The sequence below is a fragment of the Syngnathus scovelli genome, chromosome 3 (genome assembly GCF_024217435.2).
Source record: "Syngnathus scovelli strain Florida chromosome 3, RoL_Ssco_1.2, whole genome shotgun sequence".
Taxonomy (NCBI): Eukaryota; Metazoa; Chordata; class Actinopteri; order Syngnathiformes; family Syngnathidae; genus Syngnathus; species Syngnathus scovelli.
This window is the reverse complement of record NC_090849.1, coordinates 4,303,544-4,320,503: the sequence shown is the minus strand read 5'-3', so window position 1 is coordinate 4,320,503 and position 16,960 is coordinate 4,303,544. Positions and strand designations below refer to the sequence as shown.

The 16,960-nt window shown below is 48.8% G+C and overlaps 1 protein-coding gene across 1 annotated transcript in view; it reads right to left on the bottom strand.

Moving 5' to 3' along the window:
* LOC125993649 (PDZ domain-containing protein 2-like) overlaps positions 1 to 16,960 on the bottom strand; it is a 135,696-nt gene that overhangs the window by 52,508 nt on the left and 66,228 nt on the right. The window contains exon 4 of the mRNA XM_068650096.1: positions 9,674 to 9,793. Within this exon, the coding sequence (XP_068506197.1) occupies positions 9,674 to 9,691 (18 nt within the window). The 5' untranslated portion in view covers positions 9,692 to 9,793. The remainder of the gene's footprint in view (positions 1 to 9,673; positions 9,794 to 16,960) is intronic.

The following is a 16,960-nucleotide window of genomic DNA, read 5'->3' as shown; positions in this document are numbered from 1 at the left end:
GAGGCGCTTTGATTTCCCCTTTTTCTCCCTCGGTTCGAGGCGCCTTTGTTTTCCCTTTTTTCCCTCCCAGTGAGGCGTTTTTTGTTCGACTGTCAGTGGCGACAATAAAAGCCTTTTTGGACATTGAACTCTCTGCATTCGAGTCCTCTCCCTGCTCTGCGCCTGACATTACGCACTGGCCAGACATGGACTCGGCAGAGACAGCGCAGCTGGTCGCCCAAGTACGCTCCCAGACTGCGCAACTGGGCCAACAGCAGAAGCAGGTAGACGCTCTGAGTGTTGGCGTTCAGGAACTGGTAAAGAACCAGGAAGGCTTCAGAGAGGCGGTGGCCGCCCAGGTGGATTCGCTGAGTCGTCAGATGCAAGACGTCCTCGCTCTGCTGACCACGGGGCGAGCTGCGACGCCCTGTTCCACAGCGGCCTCTGGCGAGGGGGATCAGACTGGCTTCCCCAGAACGATATGCAGGGGAACCCGGGCTGAGTCGAGCCTTTATAACGAATTGCGAGATGCAGTTCGAGCGAGCTCCCGGCGACTTCCCAACGGAACGCTCCCGGGTGGCATACACGATCTCCTATTTGACGGGAAGAGCCCGGACGTGGGCGACCGCAGAATGGGCCAGGAATTCCGCTACCTGTCACTCGTTTTCCGGATTCATCGAGGCCCTGCGCATGGTGTTCGATCCAGTTCCCATGGACCGAGAGAAGGCACGAGAGCTGTCCCACATCACCCAGGGTCGAGAGACAGTCAGCGACTACGCGATCCGCTTCCGCACTCTGGCCGCGGAAAGCGGATGGAACTCGACGGCTCTGTACGATGCTTTTCTCCAGGGTCTTTCCGGGACCATCCAGGACCAACTCATTTCCCTTGATCTTCCTGTGGAGCTCGACGCGCTCATCGCGTTGGCCGTCCGAACTGACAACCGACTAAAGGAGTGGAGGAAGCAGCGCGCAAGCCGGGGTGCGATCGTTACTCCTTCCGCATCATTGGGCGGGCGGTCATCCCACGAGACGCACCACCAAAGATCGATCCCGGCCGGGCCACTCAAGGGGACGGAACCCAGGCAGCTCGGCCGGGCCAAATTGAGCGAAGAGGAAAGACAACGTCGACGCCAGGAGGGCAGATGCTACTACTGCGGGGCGCTTGGTCATCTCCTCCTCTCCTGCCCGGAGCGGAGGGCGCTGAGGGTAAGCACCTTCTTCGTGGTCCGGCAGAAGAATAGGGTTCTACCCGTTGGGACGCTAACCTGCCAAGGCAAGGAACTCGAGCTCGGGGTGTTGATTGACTCAGGGGCCGACGAGAATCTGATTGACTGGGCTTTTGCTCGCAGCATAGGTGTAAAGACCGAACCCTTGAACACAACCATAAAGGCTAAGGCACTTAACGGACAAGCCCTTTTTGACGTATCTTATATAACCGAACCCCTCTCATTGTCGTTTGGCACTCATCATGAACTAGTAAGACTGCATGTAGTCACCTCCCCCCTGAATCCGCTTATCCTCGGTTATCAGTGGCTAAAACACCACAACCCTGCAATAAACTGGGAGTCAGGGGAGATAAAGGGGTGGGCATCCCAGTGCCAAGTATCGTGTGTCAAACCAAACCCTTCGATCGAGTCCACCTGCACTTCTCCCTCGGACCTTGCGTCTCCTGAACCAGATTTCAGAGCTCCAGATCTAAACCGAGTACCCAAATGCTACCATCAACTTGCGGAGGTATTTAGCAAAGCCAAGGCGAGCTCCTTACCACCCCACCGTCCCTACGACTGCGCCATAGACCTATTGCCCGGTGCTTCGATCCCCAAGGGGAGACTTTATTCCCTTTCGGGCCCCGAAAAGAAGGCCTTAAATGACTATATTGACGCGTCACTTAAAGCAGGTCTGATCAGGCCGTCATCATCGACTGCAGGGGCCGGATTTTTCTTTGTGGGGAAGAAAGACGGAACCCTGCGCCCCTGCATAGATTACAGTCCCCTCAAACAGATCACTATAAAGAATCGGTACCCCCTCCCACTCATGTCGGCCGTGTTTGATCAGTTGCAGCAGGCTCGGGTATTCACCAAGTTAGATTTACGTAACGCGTATCACCTCGTGCGCATTCGGGAAGGTGATGAGTGGAAGACGGGCTTCAACACTCCCCGGGGACACTTTGAATACCGGGTAATGCCGTTCGGCCTCACCAATGCCCCGGCGGTCTTCCAAGCCATGATCAATGACGTTCTCAGTGATTTCTTAGACCACTTTGTTTTTGTTTACTTGGATGACATCTTAATTTATTCACCAGATTTGAGGACCCATGAGAGTCATGTTAAGTCGGTCCTGCAACGGCTCCTGGACCATCGACTTTATGTCAAGGCCGAAAAGAGCGAGTTCCATGCAGAAACGATATCGTTCCTTGGCTTCATCATAGCCCCAGGAAAGGTCCAGATGGACCCAGCCAAAGTAAGCACGGTGACCCAATGGCCGGTACCGGATAGCCGCAAAAGAGTGCAGCAATTTCTAGGATTTGCTAACTTTTATAGACGATTCATACGAGGCTTCAGCGCCACCGCGGCTCCCCTGCACGCTCTCACCTCCCCGACAGTTCCGTTTCGCTGGACGGCGGAGGCTGAAGCCGCCTTCCAGGAGCTGAAGAGGCGGTTCACCACCGCTCCAATCCTTACCTTGCCTGACCCATCTCGTCAGTTCGTGGTGGAGGTTGATGCCTCCAGCCAGGGAATCGGCGCCGTCCTGTCTCAGAGATCCCAGGTCGACAACAAGCTCCATCCCTGCGCCTTTTTGTCCCGACGGCTGACCCCCGCGGAGCAGAACTATGACGTCGGAGATCGGGAATTGTTAGCGGTCAAAAAGGCTCTGGAAGAATGGAGACACTGGCTGGAGGGAGCCCAACACCCCTTTCTGGTTTGGACCGATCACAAGAACCTGCAATATATCAAGGAGGCCAAGCGATTGAACTCCCGCCAGGCTCGTTGGTCCCTCTTCTTTAACCGTTTCCATTTCACGTTGTCTTACAGACCGGGGGCCAAGAACACCAAACCTCATGCGCTGTCACGCGTCTACAGCCCATACCCGGTGTCCACAGAGCCAGAGCCCATTCTCCCCCCTCACTGCGTGGTGGGAGCCGTAACCTGGCCCATAGAGGACTTAGTGAAGCGGGCAAACCACGATGATCCACCCCCTAGGGGAAGCCCCGAGAATAGACTGTTTGTTCCGCCCCAACTACGATCCCAAGTGATCCACTGGGCGCACACCTCTCGGCTCACGTGTCACCCGGGCGTGCGAAGAACCCTGCACGTCATCCAACAAAGATTCTGGTGGCCCTCCATGGGGGCGGACGTCCGGGAGTATGTTGCAGCCTGTTCCATCTGTGCGCGAAGTAAGAACACTCCGGGCCGCCGTGTGGGGTTGCTGCAGCCTCTCTCCATTCCCTCTCGACCATGGGCCGACATCTCTGTGGATTTTGTCACGGGACTGCCGGTGTCTAGCGGTAAGACGACAATACTCACCGTCGTGGATAGGTTCTCCAAGATGGCTCACTTCATTGCCCTGCCCAAATTACCTTCGGCCAAACGTACGGCAGTAGTTCTCATGGACCACGTCTTCAGGATCCATGGATTTCCTCGGGACGTCGTGTCAGATAGGGGCCCCCAGTTCGTGTCCCGCTTTTGGAGGGCCTTCTGCAAGCTTATAGGGGCCACCATGAGCCTCACTTCGGGCTACAACCCGGAAGCGAACGGCCAAGCAGAACGCATTAACCAACAGCTGGAAACGGGCCTCCGCTGTTTGGCAACCCAGAACCCCTCGTCGTGGAGTCAAAACTTGACCTGGGTAGAGTACGCCCATAACTCCCTTCCCAGCACGGCGACCGGGATGTCCCCCTTCATGTGCGTCTTTGGTTACCAGCCCCCGCTCTTCCCCGCCAGCGAGCCGGAGGTGTCAGTTACCTCGGCGCGCGCCGTGGTGAGACGTTGTCGGCGCATCTGGGCGGCGGCAAGGGCCATACTGGTCCGCCAGGGCGACAGGGTGAAGAGGATGGCTGACCGGAGACGTCGTCTGGCGCCTGTCTACCGGCCCGGCCAGCGGGTCTGGCTGTCCGCCCGGGACCTTCCCCTCCAGGTGGGCTCCAGGAAGCTGCCCCCCCCGTTTTGTAGGGCCGTTCCCGATCTCCAAGGTCGTCGGTCCAGCGGCTGTGCGACTCTGTCTGCCTTGGTCCCTTGCATGCATCCCACCTTCCACGTCGGGAAGGTCAAGCCGGTAAGGGAGAGTGGGATGGTGCCGGCTCCCGCGGCACCCCCGCCTCCGCGGACAGTGGGGGGTGGGCCTGCCTACACAGTTAAAAAGTTGCTGGACGTGCGCCGGAAGGGCCGGGGCTGGCAGTTCCTGGTGGACTGGGAGGGTTACGGGCCAGAGGAGCGGCAATGGGTGCCGCGTAGCTATATCCTGGATCCCGGGCTACTAGATGACTTTTACGCGGCTCACCCCGATGCTCCGGGTCCGTCTGGAATCCGGCCCTAGAGGGGGGGGTTATGTCATGCTGTCATGTGTCGTCCGGATCATTTCCTGTTTTATTGTGATTTTCCTCTCGTTCCAGTCGGTGTGTCCTTCCCCTGTGCGTCCGGTCACGTGAACCCCTGATTCCAAGTGTGTGCACCTGCGTCAATGACCAACTGTCTTCACCTGTGTTCCCCTCCTGTGTCCATATAACCCGCGTCTTTCCTAGTATCCAGTGCCAGTGCGTCTTGCCTTGTCAGAACACTAGCGATCACGAAACCCTCGAGTTCCACGTAGAAGCCTTGTTTGAGCGACTTTGATCACCGATGTTAACTTGGTTACATCGCTACCTTGTTTTTGTATTTCCCTCGGTTCGAGGCGCTTTGATTTCCCCTTTTTCTCCCTCGGTTCGAGGCGCCTTTGTTTTCCCTTTTTTCCCTCCTAGTGAGGCGTTTTTTGTTCGACTGTCAGTGGAGACAATAAAAGCCTTTTTGGACATTGAACTCTCTGCATTCGAGTCCTCTCCCTGCTCTGCGCCTGACATGCAGGGTCTAGAGCACATATGTCAGAGTTACGGCCCGCGGGCCAGATCCGGCCCGCGGATTGATTATCTATGGCCCCCTGGATGATATTGAATTACTATTAGAACCGGCCCGTAGGCCACAGCCGCCCGCTGGTGTTTTGCACGCACCAACACTACATTTCCCACAATGCAACGGTAGCTCGCGATGTCCCTGCAGCTCGCACAAGCGGCTTTATTATTCATCAGTAGTCAGAGCAGAGTTCAACTTTCTTATACCCCCCTCCTCAAAAATGGCTAAACGTAAGGTGGACGCTGAGAACAGGGGGTCTCAGGCCAGGTGGGAGGCAGAGTACATGTTTACGGAGGTAAGAGGCAAACCTGTGTGTCTTCTGTGTGGAGAAATGAAAGAATTAAATTTAAGAAGGCACTATCAAACGTCTAAGAAACACACAGACCAAGACAAGAATATGGAATATGAACAAAAGCTACAGAAGGTGGAAGAATTAAAACGAGGCCTTAAGTCCAGACAGGCTATGTTCACGTATGCTAAATCACAAAGCGAGGCTGCTGTCAAGGCTAGCTTTATTGTGGCAAAAGAGATCGCCAAATCAGCCCGGCCCTTTGCAGAAGGAGAGTTGATCAAAAACGGGTTTTGAGCCTCAGAGCCTAACCCCGAACATTGATGAACTTGTACAAACAATGAGACACCTCTAAGTATCAGGCTCAGCCTCAGACGAGTGAGCATCACAGAACAGTAACGTATTTTCTGTTTTTTAATTCGGTTACATTTTTACATTTGTTTCTACAAGACGTGATTTTTCTTTGAAGAAAGTATTGTATTGTCTGTGTGCCGTAAATTTTTGAATTTTATTTATTTATATTTATTTTTCAGTTGAATGGACCAAGGGAAAATTGCAGATAAGAGCCATGAGAAAGAATACAACTGATTTGATTATTTTTTTATTTTACGATTTGAAAGCAATGATCGGTAGATCATAGAGCAGCACAATAATACATTTTCAGTTTATAATGCATGCACTTTTACTTATGCATTTATGTTGATATTAAGAAACACATTTTGTTTTTAAAACAATTGAATTTTTTGCTGTTTGGCTGTTGAAAATGTTACTGACAGAGCCATAACAAAATATTGCCATATTCATTTAATCATTAAATAATGTACACTGTGTTAGGTCTTAGTTCAAAAGGCTATGTGTCATTCCAATATATTTTAATAAACATTGAACCAGTCCGGCCCTCGGCTTGTAGCAAATTTGTTTTTTTGGCCCTCGGTGTGTTTGACTTTGACATCCCTGGTCTAGAGCATTCTCTATTCGGGCTCCAGAGCTTTGGAATGCCCTACCAATCGATATTAGAACTACTACCTCAGTAGAAACATTTAAGACACGTTTAAAGACACATTTCTATGAGATGGCCTTTAACTAACTTGTGATGGCCGATTTGGCCGGAGTTTGTTCTGTTCTCTCTGCCCACCTCCTCCCCAGCTGGGGAGGGGGTTCGGTGGCTCAAAAGCGGCTGGCTGGATTCTCGGGGACCAGTTCGGGATGGGGGAGCTGCGGCTCGGCCCCCTTGAGGACACTGCCAGGACAATCGAGGGCACCTCCGACATCCATTTTTTTTCATTGATTTTCATATTATGTATTACTTGTGCACTCTCTGCATCCATTACAACCTGGTGATCCTGAAAGGGGGATCCTTCCATCTGTGGTCCCTTCTCAAGGTTTCTCATTTTCCCCTGGCAGGGTTTTTTTGAGTTTTTCCTTGCCCTTTTGGGTGCTTATGATCAGGGGATGCTTTGAGAATAATTGTCAATTTTGGCTATGTGAAGCCCTTTGAGACTGTTTGTGATTTAGGGCTATACAAATAAACTTGACTTGACTTGACTAACCGCCGAAGTCGCGTTCCGCTTGACCATCCGGTACCTGTCAGCTGCCTCCGGAGTCCCGCAGGCCAAAACGGCCCGATAGGTGTCCACCAGTGGGTTCGGGGATTGCCGCCACGACAGGCACCAACGACCTTGCGGCCACAGCTCCGGTCGGCCACCTCAACAATGGAGGAGCGGAACATGGTCCACTCAGACTCAATGTCCCCCGCCTCCCCCGGGACATGGGAAAAGTTCTGCCGGAGGTGGGAGTTGAAGTTCCTCCCAATCACGCCCTTCCAGGTCTCACTGTCATTGCCCACGTGAGCATTGAAGTCACCCAGTAGAACAATGGAGTCCCCAGAAGGAGCGCTCTCCGGCACTTCTTCCAGGGACTCCAAGAAGGGTGGGTACTCTGAGCTGCTGTTAGGTGCATAGACACAAACAAGAGATAGGAAGGAAGGCGGAGAGAGGCTACCCTCTCGTTCGCCTGGGTGAACCCCAATGTCCAGCCCCTTTTGAGACGGCTTGTACTGGAACCCAAACTGTGTGTGGAGTTAAGTCCGACTATGTCTTGTCGGAACTTTTCTGCCTCACACACCAGCTCGGGCTCCTTTCCAGACAGAGAGGTGACTTTACATGTCCCAAGAGCGAGCTTCTGCAGCCGGGGATTGGACCGCCAAGGTCCCTGTCTTTGGCCGTCGCCCAGCTCACACTGCACCCGACCCCTTTGGCCCCTACCACAGGTGGTGAGCCCATGGAAAGGGGGACCACGTTTCCTTTTCGGGCTGTGCCCGGCTGGGTCCCATGGGTGAAGGCCGGGCCACCATAATGCTCTCCTTCGAGCCCCACTGGATCCAGAGGGGGGCCCCGGTGACCAGCGTCCGGGCGAGGGAAATCAGTCCATATATCTCATGAAAATCTAACCCCCACACAAAAAAAAACAACAGCCAAGAAAGCGATTGAACTGCAGGGCTCTGGACTCTCCAGAGTGCACAACTCACTACCGCAGCAACCTGGCTATGGGGCTTTCCACCTTGGAGGACAGTGAGTAGGCAAAACTGAGGTCAACACTACACCAAGGTGCCTCTGAAACCATCAGAAGCGCTATCAAGACTGGTTCAAGATTAGCTTGGTAGAAATACAAGAACTGTTGGACGCCAAGCGTAAAGCCCATGCTGAGAAGGAGGCTACCTTCTCAAGCGGAAGCTGTTCCACTTCTTAGTAACTATCCGGCACAATAAGACCCTGCCTCAAGAATTGAAAGACAGCAACATTGTCACTATCTACAACAAGAAAGACCAACTGAAAGGGACACTGAAGAGTTGCAGCATCAAACCCAATGAACTTGAGGCAGCTGCAGCTAACCGATCACTGTGGCGCTTGTTGTGCCATGACGAGGTCATGTACCTGGAGGAGTGTTGAAATCAAGACCGGAGGGACCTGCGGAGACGAAGACACCATCCTGCAGATCCAGAACCATACCAGCCCCCTGATCCAGAGCACTGTGGCAGGACATGTGTTTTTCCAGGATCGGACTTCATAGTCACATGGAATGGTATCGTCGCCAGCAACGATAGCCACCAACCAGATCAACTAAATGAAAGCTACGTCATCTTAGACTACGATGGACCGCCTAAGCACGCAAGCAATACCCACCAACAAAAACTGAAAAACTCTTTATATCTACTACAGCCAGTTTAGTTATGAGAGTGATAAACCTGTTCGGAATTGGAGTCAGAGCTACAACGTTTAAAATTGAATGCTTGACTTCAGATTCAAAGCATTTATTGTCATATGTACAATGAAAGCACTTTCTTTGTACAATGAAATCCTTTCGCTTTCCGTTAGAATGCCAATGAAAAAGATAGAATTGAAGAATAAATAATGAACTAAAATAATATAAATCAAAGTAAAATAAAATAGGGTCCCGGTTCTCAGACAAAGTTTTGGAAACCAACCCGATTCACGTGGCTATTGTGAACAACGACGTTGTTTGTTCCACCTGCCGCTAGTCGGCGTTGGTTGACGACGGTAAGGCTGCATTGTACAAGACAATACACATGGGCCCTAAGAAAGATGCAGGAGAAAAGCAGAAGAGGAAAGTGGAGAGGACAAAAATACAGCTGAATAAGACAATCATAGAAAAGTATGAAAGGAGTTCGGGCGACGGACTTGACATCAGAATACAAAGTGCTAAAATCGACCATAAATGTATTTCTGAGGACTAGAGAAGCAATAAAAACTGGCAGTGTTGCTAAGGGGGTTACGAAGGGTTACCATCCAGGTCCCAGTGATAAAAACAAAGAAAGGAAAACACTGAGAAAATGCAACAACCGGATTTTGTTTTTGGAAGTGGATTCCTCTTACAATGACTCCCTCCCCCCGCACCTCCCCTCCACCCACGCGTTCATAGATTCAGCACCTCATCAATGTCAAAGTATGTAGATCTTGAATTTACAGTTTTAATTATATTTCTTTTTTTAATTTATATTGCATATTCAACTCTGCACATTTTTGCTCCACAATTGTGGTATAAAAAAGTCAACGTTAGGGTAAAAAACTTGCTGCCTAAGAGACCGGATTATTGTGTTTTCAGTTATTTATAATGGGGAAAATTGCTTTGGAACTCAACAGTTTCACTTCTCAACGCTTCTTCTGGAACAAATTAGCATTGAGATTCGATGTTTCACTGTATTGATTTGTTGCTGGGAACATCGATACTTCAATTACACTTTACAGGCTTTATTGCATATTACATGACAGGAGTGCACACCCACCTTTCCTTGGCCTTTCATCAGTACTATACTGGAGATAATGGATGGCTGTGCAAGTCTCCATGGGGATTCCACTTGAATGGTGCTCAATGAACGTGCTGACTTCTTTACTATCTGATATTCCTGGAAGGGAAAAGCAGTTTAACAACAAAATAAAAATGAAAAGAAAAGTTAAACTGCCAAAACTCATTTGTGCCAACTTCTTATACTTCTTAATACAAACTGTCTTTACTTATCTTTTCATAAATTTTACCCATTTTAAATTTCTACTCAATTCCTTGCAGTTACCGATTCATTCAAATGTATATATTACCATGAATTAACGCTGGGATTGGTTTGGTTACCCGTCACGCTGCCAGGAAACAGTTTGCCTTTTTAATTTTTTTTAGTTCCTCATTAACAGAGCAATTGGTGGCCATTTCTAAGTCATTGTTATCACGATAGCCAGGATGAAATGAAATAGGATTTGATGTGACACTGTGTAGAATCCTAAAATGAATAATTTCGTTGCTTTTGGTCATCATTACTCAAGAGTCATAATTTCGAGTTCTAAACCACAGAGACACATTCCCAAAGCCCCATATCCGGACATGACACGAAAACTTTATTTAGCTCAAAACTACAACTCGTGCATATTTATCAGCACGGCAATGATATACAATAGCAATAGGTTAGACAAGTTGAAATGTTTTGATCAACAAAACTAACATCAGTGTAAATAGACTTGTGAGGTCTCTCCCATTGATGATATTACAAAGCTTCGTATTCAGGATACAAAAAATTTAACTCCATTCCAGTAATAGAAAAAAAGACGTGGTGGAAGTAAGTAACACGTCTTTAATCTCTCACTGACACAAGTGAACAAAGTCAATACAATGCAAAAAAGAACATACGTACAAACCCGCCCTTAACTGCCGGCCTTCTGAGTGAGAGGCCTGGTCCTAAAGTCTGCCACAACGTAATCCGAATACAGATAAACCTAATTGTGTATTTTCTGCGTCTCCTGCTGCCCATCCCGGATCACTTTTAGCAGAGAAGAACTGTTAAACATCGGACAGTCTTCTCCTGGCACTTTCTTTCCTGTTTTCAGTGATGCAGGCAGTTTGACGGAGATTCTAGCCGGAGCTACAAGTTCTGCTGGAGACGGCGGCGTGGCAAGCGCACCGGAGCCCACGTAAAGTTGAAGCAGATAGGGTTCCTCATGCTCCCCTACCATCAATTCTTCTGGCGAATGTCGGCTCCCTGGCGAACAAGATGGACGAACTGCTGCTTCTCATCCCAAGGAACCCGTACTTTAACAGATCCGCTGCCCTGTGCTTCACCGAAACGTGGCTCAACGAACACATCCCCCACCAAGCCGTACAGCTGCCTGGATCACGGAGCTCACGGGAAAAACAAAGGGAGGTGGTCTATGCTTCTACATTAATAAAGCTTGGTGTACTGATGCCACAGTGTTGAAAGAGTCTCGCAGCCCTCTCTTAGGACACTTTTCATAAACTGACGGCCGTTTTATTCACCAAGGGAGTTCTCCTCAATCGTAATGGCGGCTGTTTACATTTCACCACACGCACGTGCGATTGAAGCCATGCAGCTGCACATGAAGAAAAAACTACCGAACTCATTTATCATTGTTTTGAGTGATTTTAACAAAGTGAACCTCACATACGAACTCCCCAAATACAGCATATAACGTGTCCCACCAAAGGCACACAGACACTGGTCCACTGCTACTCCGTAATAAAGGACGCATACCACCCTGTGCCCCGTGCAGCTTTAGGACTCTCGGACCACTATCTAGTTCATCTGATCCCAACCTACAGGCAGAAATTAGAAATTTCTAAGCCTGTGGTGAGGACTGTGAGGAAATGGACAGTCAAGTCAAAGCAGGACCTCCAAGCCTGCTTTGACGGCACCGATTGGGGTGTTTTTGAAGCTGCAACTTCAGACCTGCATGAACTCACCGACACTGTGACATCATACATCAGCTTTTGTGAGTACTTGTGTGTGCAGACTAAGACCTTCTGCACGTACAACAACAACACGTCAAGTCAAGTCGTTTATTTGTATAGCCCTAAATCACAAGCAGTCTCAAAGGGCTTCACATAGACAAAAATTGACAATTATTCTCAAAGCATCCCCTGATCTTAAGCTCCCAAAAGGGCAAGGAAAAACTCAAAAAAACCCTACCAGGGGAAAATGAGAAACCTTGAGAAGGGACCACAGATGGAAGGATCCCCCTTTAAGGATCACCAGGTTGCAATGGATGCAGAGAGGGCACAAATAATACATAATATGAAAATCAATGAAAAAGTGGATGTCCAAGTCAAAGCAAAGAGCTGCCGGAGGTGCACTCGATTGACCTGGCAGTCTTCGAGGAGGTTGCACTGCAGTTCCCTCATCCTGAATTGGTTCACCAGAATCCAGATAGCCACTGTCAGCTTGGGTGCCACCTAACCACCTCCCCAGCCGGGGAGGGGTGGGGGGTGGGGAGAGGGAGCGAAAACAAACTCCAGCCGAATCGGCCACTACAGGTTAATTAAAGGCCATATCATAGAAATGTGTCTTTAAACGTGTCTTGAATGTTTCTACTAAGGTAGCAGTTCTAATATCCATTGGTAGGACATTCCAACGCTCTGGAGCCCGAATAGAAAATGCTCTAGACCCTGCAGACATTTTCTTGGCCCTCGGTGTCACTAAAAGGCTAGCGTTTTGCGAACGAAGGTTACGAGACGGAACATAAGGAACAACTAGGTCGACGAGATATGAAGGCGCTAAGCCATGCAGTGATTTATAGGTTAATAGAAGAACCTTGAAGTCACATCTTAAATGGACCGGGAGCCAATGTAAATTGGCTAATATTGGGGTAATGTGATTAAATTTTCTTGTCCGTGAGAGCAGCCTCGCAGCAGCATTTTGTACTAACTGTAGACTTTTGATGTGGGACTTAGGAAGACCAGAGAATAAAACATTACAGTAGTCCAGGCGCGACGTGACGAACGCATGTTTAATAGTTTCCACATCACCGGTCGAGAGGATCGGGCGAATCTTAGCAATATTACAAAGGTGAAAAAATGGAATTCTGGTTATATTCTTAATGTGCTTTTGAAAGAAGAGCGTTTGGCCAAATAGTACCCCGAGATTAGTTACAGTATCGCTCTGAGTGATAGTACGGTTATCTATAGTTATAGTGGTTTCCTTAAATAAGTGTTGATAATGGGTTGGACCAATTATCAACATCTCAGTTTTATCTGGGTTAAGACGAAGGAAGTTGAGAGACATCCATTGCTTGATCTCCGCAAGGCAAACCTCAAGATTACAACAATTCTGCGTAGCATTGAAAATTAATATGATATTTACGTATTGTGTCCCCAAGCGAAATCATATAAATATTAAATAAAATTGGTCCGAGTACCGATCCCTGTGGGACACCACACGTAACATTATAGAGCTCAGAGGACGTATTGCCATGGACCACTCGGTGCATCCTGTCTGATAGATAGAAATATAACCAGCCTAGTGCTGACCCTGAAATACCAACACAACTTTTAAGACGCCCTAATAAAATATCGAAGTCTGCAGTGTCGAAGGCAGCACTAAGATCGAGTAGTAACAATACAGATGAAGTGTTTGAATCCATACCTATGAGGAGATCATTAGTCACTTTAGCAAGTGCTGTCTCAGTGGAATGATTAACTCTAAAACCAGACTGAAAAGAGTCATATCGATTATTGGCGACCATGTAATCAATAAGCTGCTGCGCTACTACTTTTTCAAGAAGTTTTGCTATGAATGGGAGGTTTGAAACTGGCCTATAATTACTGAGACAGTCCGGGTCAAGATTTGGTCGCTTAAGTAATGGTTTAATGATAGCGGTTTTAAAGGCTGTTGGCACTATCCCAGAGGGGACAGACAGATGGATTATATTTAAGACGGACAGTCCTAAAATTTGAAATAATTCTTTAAGTAGTTTGGCTGGAAGCGGGTTGAGTAAACATGTTGTTTGTTTAACTGCACTAACCAATTGTGTAAGCCTTTCAAGGGACACACTTTTAAAATAACGAGTTTTTGCTAAGATAAGTTCATCTTTATATTTCAGGAGGCTGTCCTGCCATGCCTGATGGAAAACCTCAAGTTTTGTTAAACGCCATCTGCACTCATGCTTTCTACATAATTGCTTAAGCGTACGTGTTTCATCTGTGAACCACGGAGTAGGCAATCTACGGCGAGTTTTCAGACGTAGCGGCGCCACAGAGTCGATAGCATTTAACAATGTCGCATTGAATTCATTTGTAATATTATCACCACTGTATGCGGGAAATATGGCGGTTGCCGGCGACAGTAACTCAGATAGCGCAGTTGCAGTCATGGAGTTAAAATTACGGCTGCTATAATTCTGATTGCTCTCTTGTCTTTGACAAGGAACTAAAATTTCAAATTTGATTAAGTAATGATCAGACAAAACAGTGGTGTATGGCAGTACTGCTATATTTGAGGTTGCAAGTCCTTAGGATAATACCAGATCTAAGGTATTTCCATTCTTATGCGTTGCTGCCTGTACGGCTTGCGTAAAACCAAATGAATCAGTTAAAGTCTGAAACGCCGAAGTAAGTGGCTCTGACGGTAAATTCATGTGGATGTTGAAATCACCCATGATAATTATATTATCCGCATTTGTCACTAGATCAGCCGCGAATTCTGAAAATTCATCCAGGAAGCCAGAGTAGGCCCCGGGTGGACGGTAAATAACAGCAAGATAAAATGACGGTAAAGCAGTGGATCGGACAGTGAGAACTTCAAATGTTTTAAATATGTTAATCGAACGAAGCCTAAATCTAAGCTCGCAATTTGAGATGAGGGCGACACCCCCACCCTTTTTTCGAGGACGGGCCACATGTGAGCTCACAAAATTTGGAGGCGAGGCCTCGTTAAGCGGCAGCAGTTCATTAGGTTTTAACCAGGTCTCGCAAAGACCAAAAACGTTTAGATTATGTTCCGTGATGAGGTCATTAACGAGAACTGCTTTCATATGAAGCGATCTAATATTCATAAAACCGAGTTTAAGTGTAATTGGTCCATCAGGGTGCGTATCTATTGAAGGATTTTTCAACGAGATGCGAGTAAGATTGTGTTCTCTAGGCCTGACATCACCTCTCAAATGTTTATTAGCGCGGTGGGACGATACGACCGTGGGAATTTGATAGTAAATATTTGTTACACACGTAAAATTATCTGAAACAGGCACTGTTTCATCAGCAAAACCGGTCGGGGTGGAGTGATTGGATTTGTCTACTACCCCAGTAGAAAGTGTGTTTATGTGTACTGCAGCACTATTCAAACTGTCGCGCTCTAGTCTACACGAATAGCTATGTGCATGCTGGAAGTCTAGCCTAGCGCTAGTTAACTTTAACTTAACAGACTCCAAACCCATCCTAACAGGTGGTCTAATCACCTGTGCCCCGGCCTGCTCTAAAGTGACTTTTCATGAGTGGCTCAAACAGTAATCTATATTTCTAGAAAGAGTGAAGGCGCCTTCACTCAGCAGGTCGGGGCGGCCCCAGTAGGAGGACCAGTTATCTATAAAATACAGTCCCTGCTTTATACAGAACCCAGCCATCCATCGATTAAGGGAGACTAATCTACTAAACCTCTCATTAGTGCCTCTCCCAGACAGGGGGCCAGAGACAAATATTCGATGCCGACTCATCTTTCTGGCGAGATCACAAGTCCTCGCTATGTTTTTCTTTGTGATCTCTGATTGCCTCATCCTAACATCATTGGAGCCGATGTGTATCACTATGTCAGAGTAGCTAGTGTTGTTGGAACTACGCTGTTGACTATGCCTATTGCGAGTCAGCTCCCTCAGATTAGCTTCTATGTCGGGTGCTCTGCCCCCAGGAATACACATTACCGTGGCTGGATTTTTAAGCGTAATATTTCGGGTAATGGAGTCACCTATGACCAAAGTGCGAGGGCCAGTAGACCGAGATGACTTTGGACCGCTATGCGTCTTACCTGGCTCTTCGCAATTAGCAAGCCGCTTGGGGCTAATGCTAACTGGGCTAGCGGGCTGACTACAGTCCGCCACATCTGCTGTTATCGCACTATTCTGCTCTAACTGGCGGACACGTACCTCTAGCAGGGACAACCTCTCTAAGAATAGAGTGCAGTTGGTGCACGAAGCCGTACAAACCTCTTGATCCGCAGCCATACTTTGTGTCCGATGATCGACAGTAGACAAACGGCCACGAAGCCTCCGCTCTCTCAGAAACTTCCGGAATCCACCCTCCAAAGTTGTCAGAATGGACCGCAGCATTCTGCCAAACCTCAGAATGCTGCGTGAAGACAAGGAGGAGGCCTACAGGAGTGGGGACCGTGACCTGTTCAGGCAGGCAAGGAACACTGACCCGAGAGATCAGGAAAGCTAAGAGGAGCTATGGGCAGAGCTTGGAGAGACAACTCCACATTATCCCTGATCAATGTGGAAAGGCCTGCAGAGCATCACGGGCTTCAAGAGACCAACCCACCATCCTGTGGAGAACCCAAGGCTTGCAAACAGCAAAACAGGTTTTACTGCAGGTTTGAACGGTCCAACCACTCAACAGGACCTCTTGCATCACAATCAACATCCACACCTCTCCCCACAACACTCCCTCTTCACACCTCCACCACCGTTATCACCTACTCTCTCTCTTCCAGAAGCCGCGCCCGCGCTTCAGATCCGTGAGGAGAAGCTGTGTCAGATTTTCCTGAGACAGAAGGTCAGGAAGGCACCAGGCCCAGACGGCGTGTCCCCCTCCTGGCTGAAAGTCTGTGCTAAACAGCTAGCACCCACCTTTGCACAGATCTTCAAACCGTACCCTGGAGCTGTGTGAGGTGCCCTCGTGCTTTAAAAGCTCCACCATTGTACCGGTGGCCAAGAAGCCCGCCATCACAAGATTGAATGATTACAGACTCATCCCCCTGACATCTGTGGTCATGAAATCCTTTGAGAGGCTAGTGTTGAGCCACCTGAAGGACATCACAGGCCCCCTGCTCAACCCCTTGCAGTTTGCCTACCGTACAAACAGGTCGGTGGATGATGCGGTCAACATGGGGCTGCACTACATCCTGCGCCACCTAGACACCCCAGATACGTACGCCAGGATCCTGTTTGTGGACTTCAGCTCGGCGATCAACACCATTGCTCCTGACATCCTCCACCAGAAGCTCATCCAGTTCGCGGTGCCTGCCTCCACCTGTCAGTGGATCACCAGCTTCCTGACCAACAGGAGACAGCAGGTGAGGCTGGGG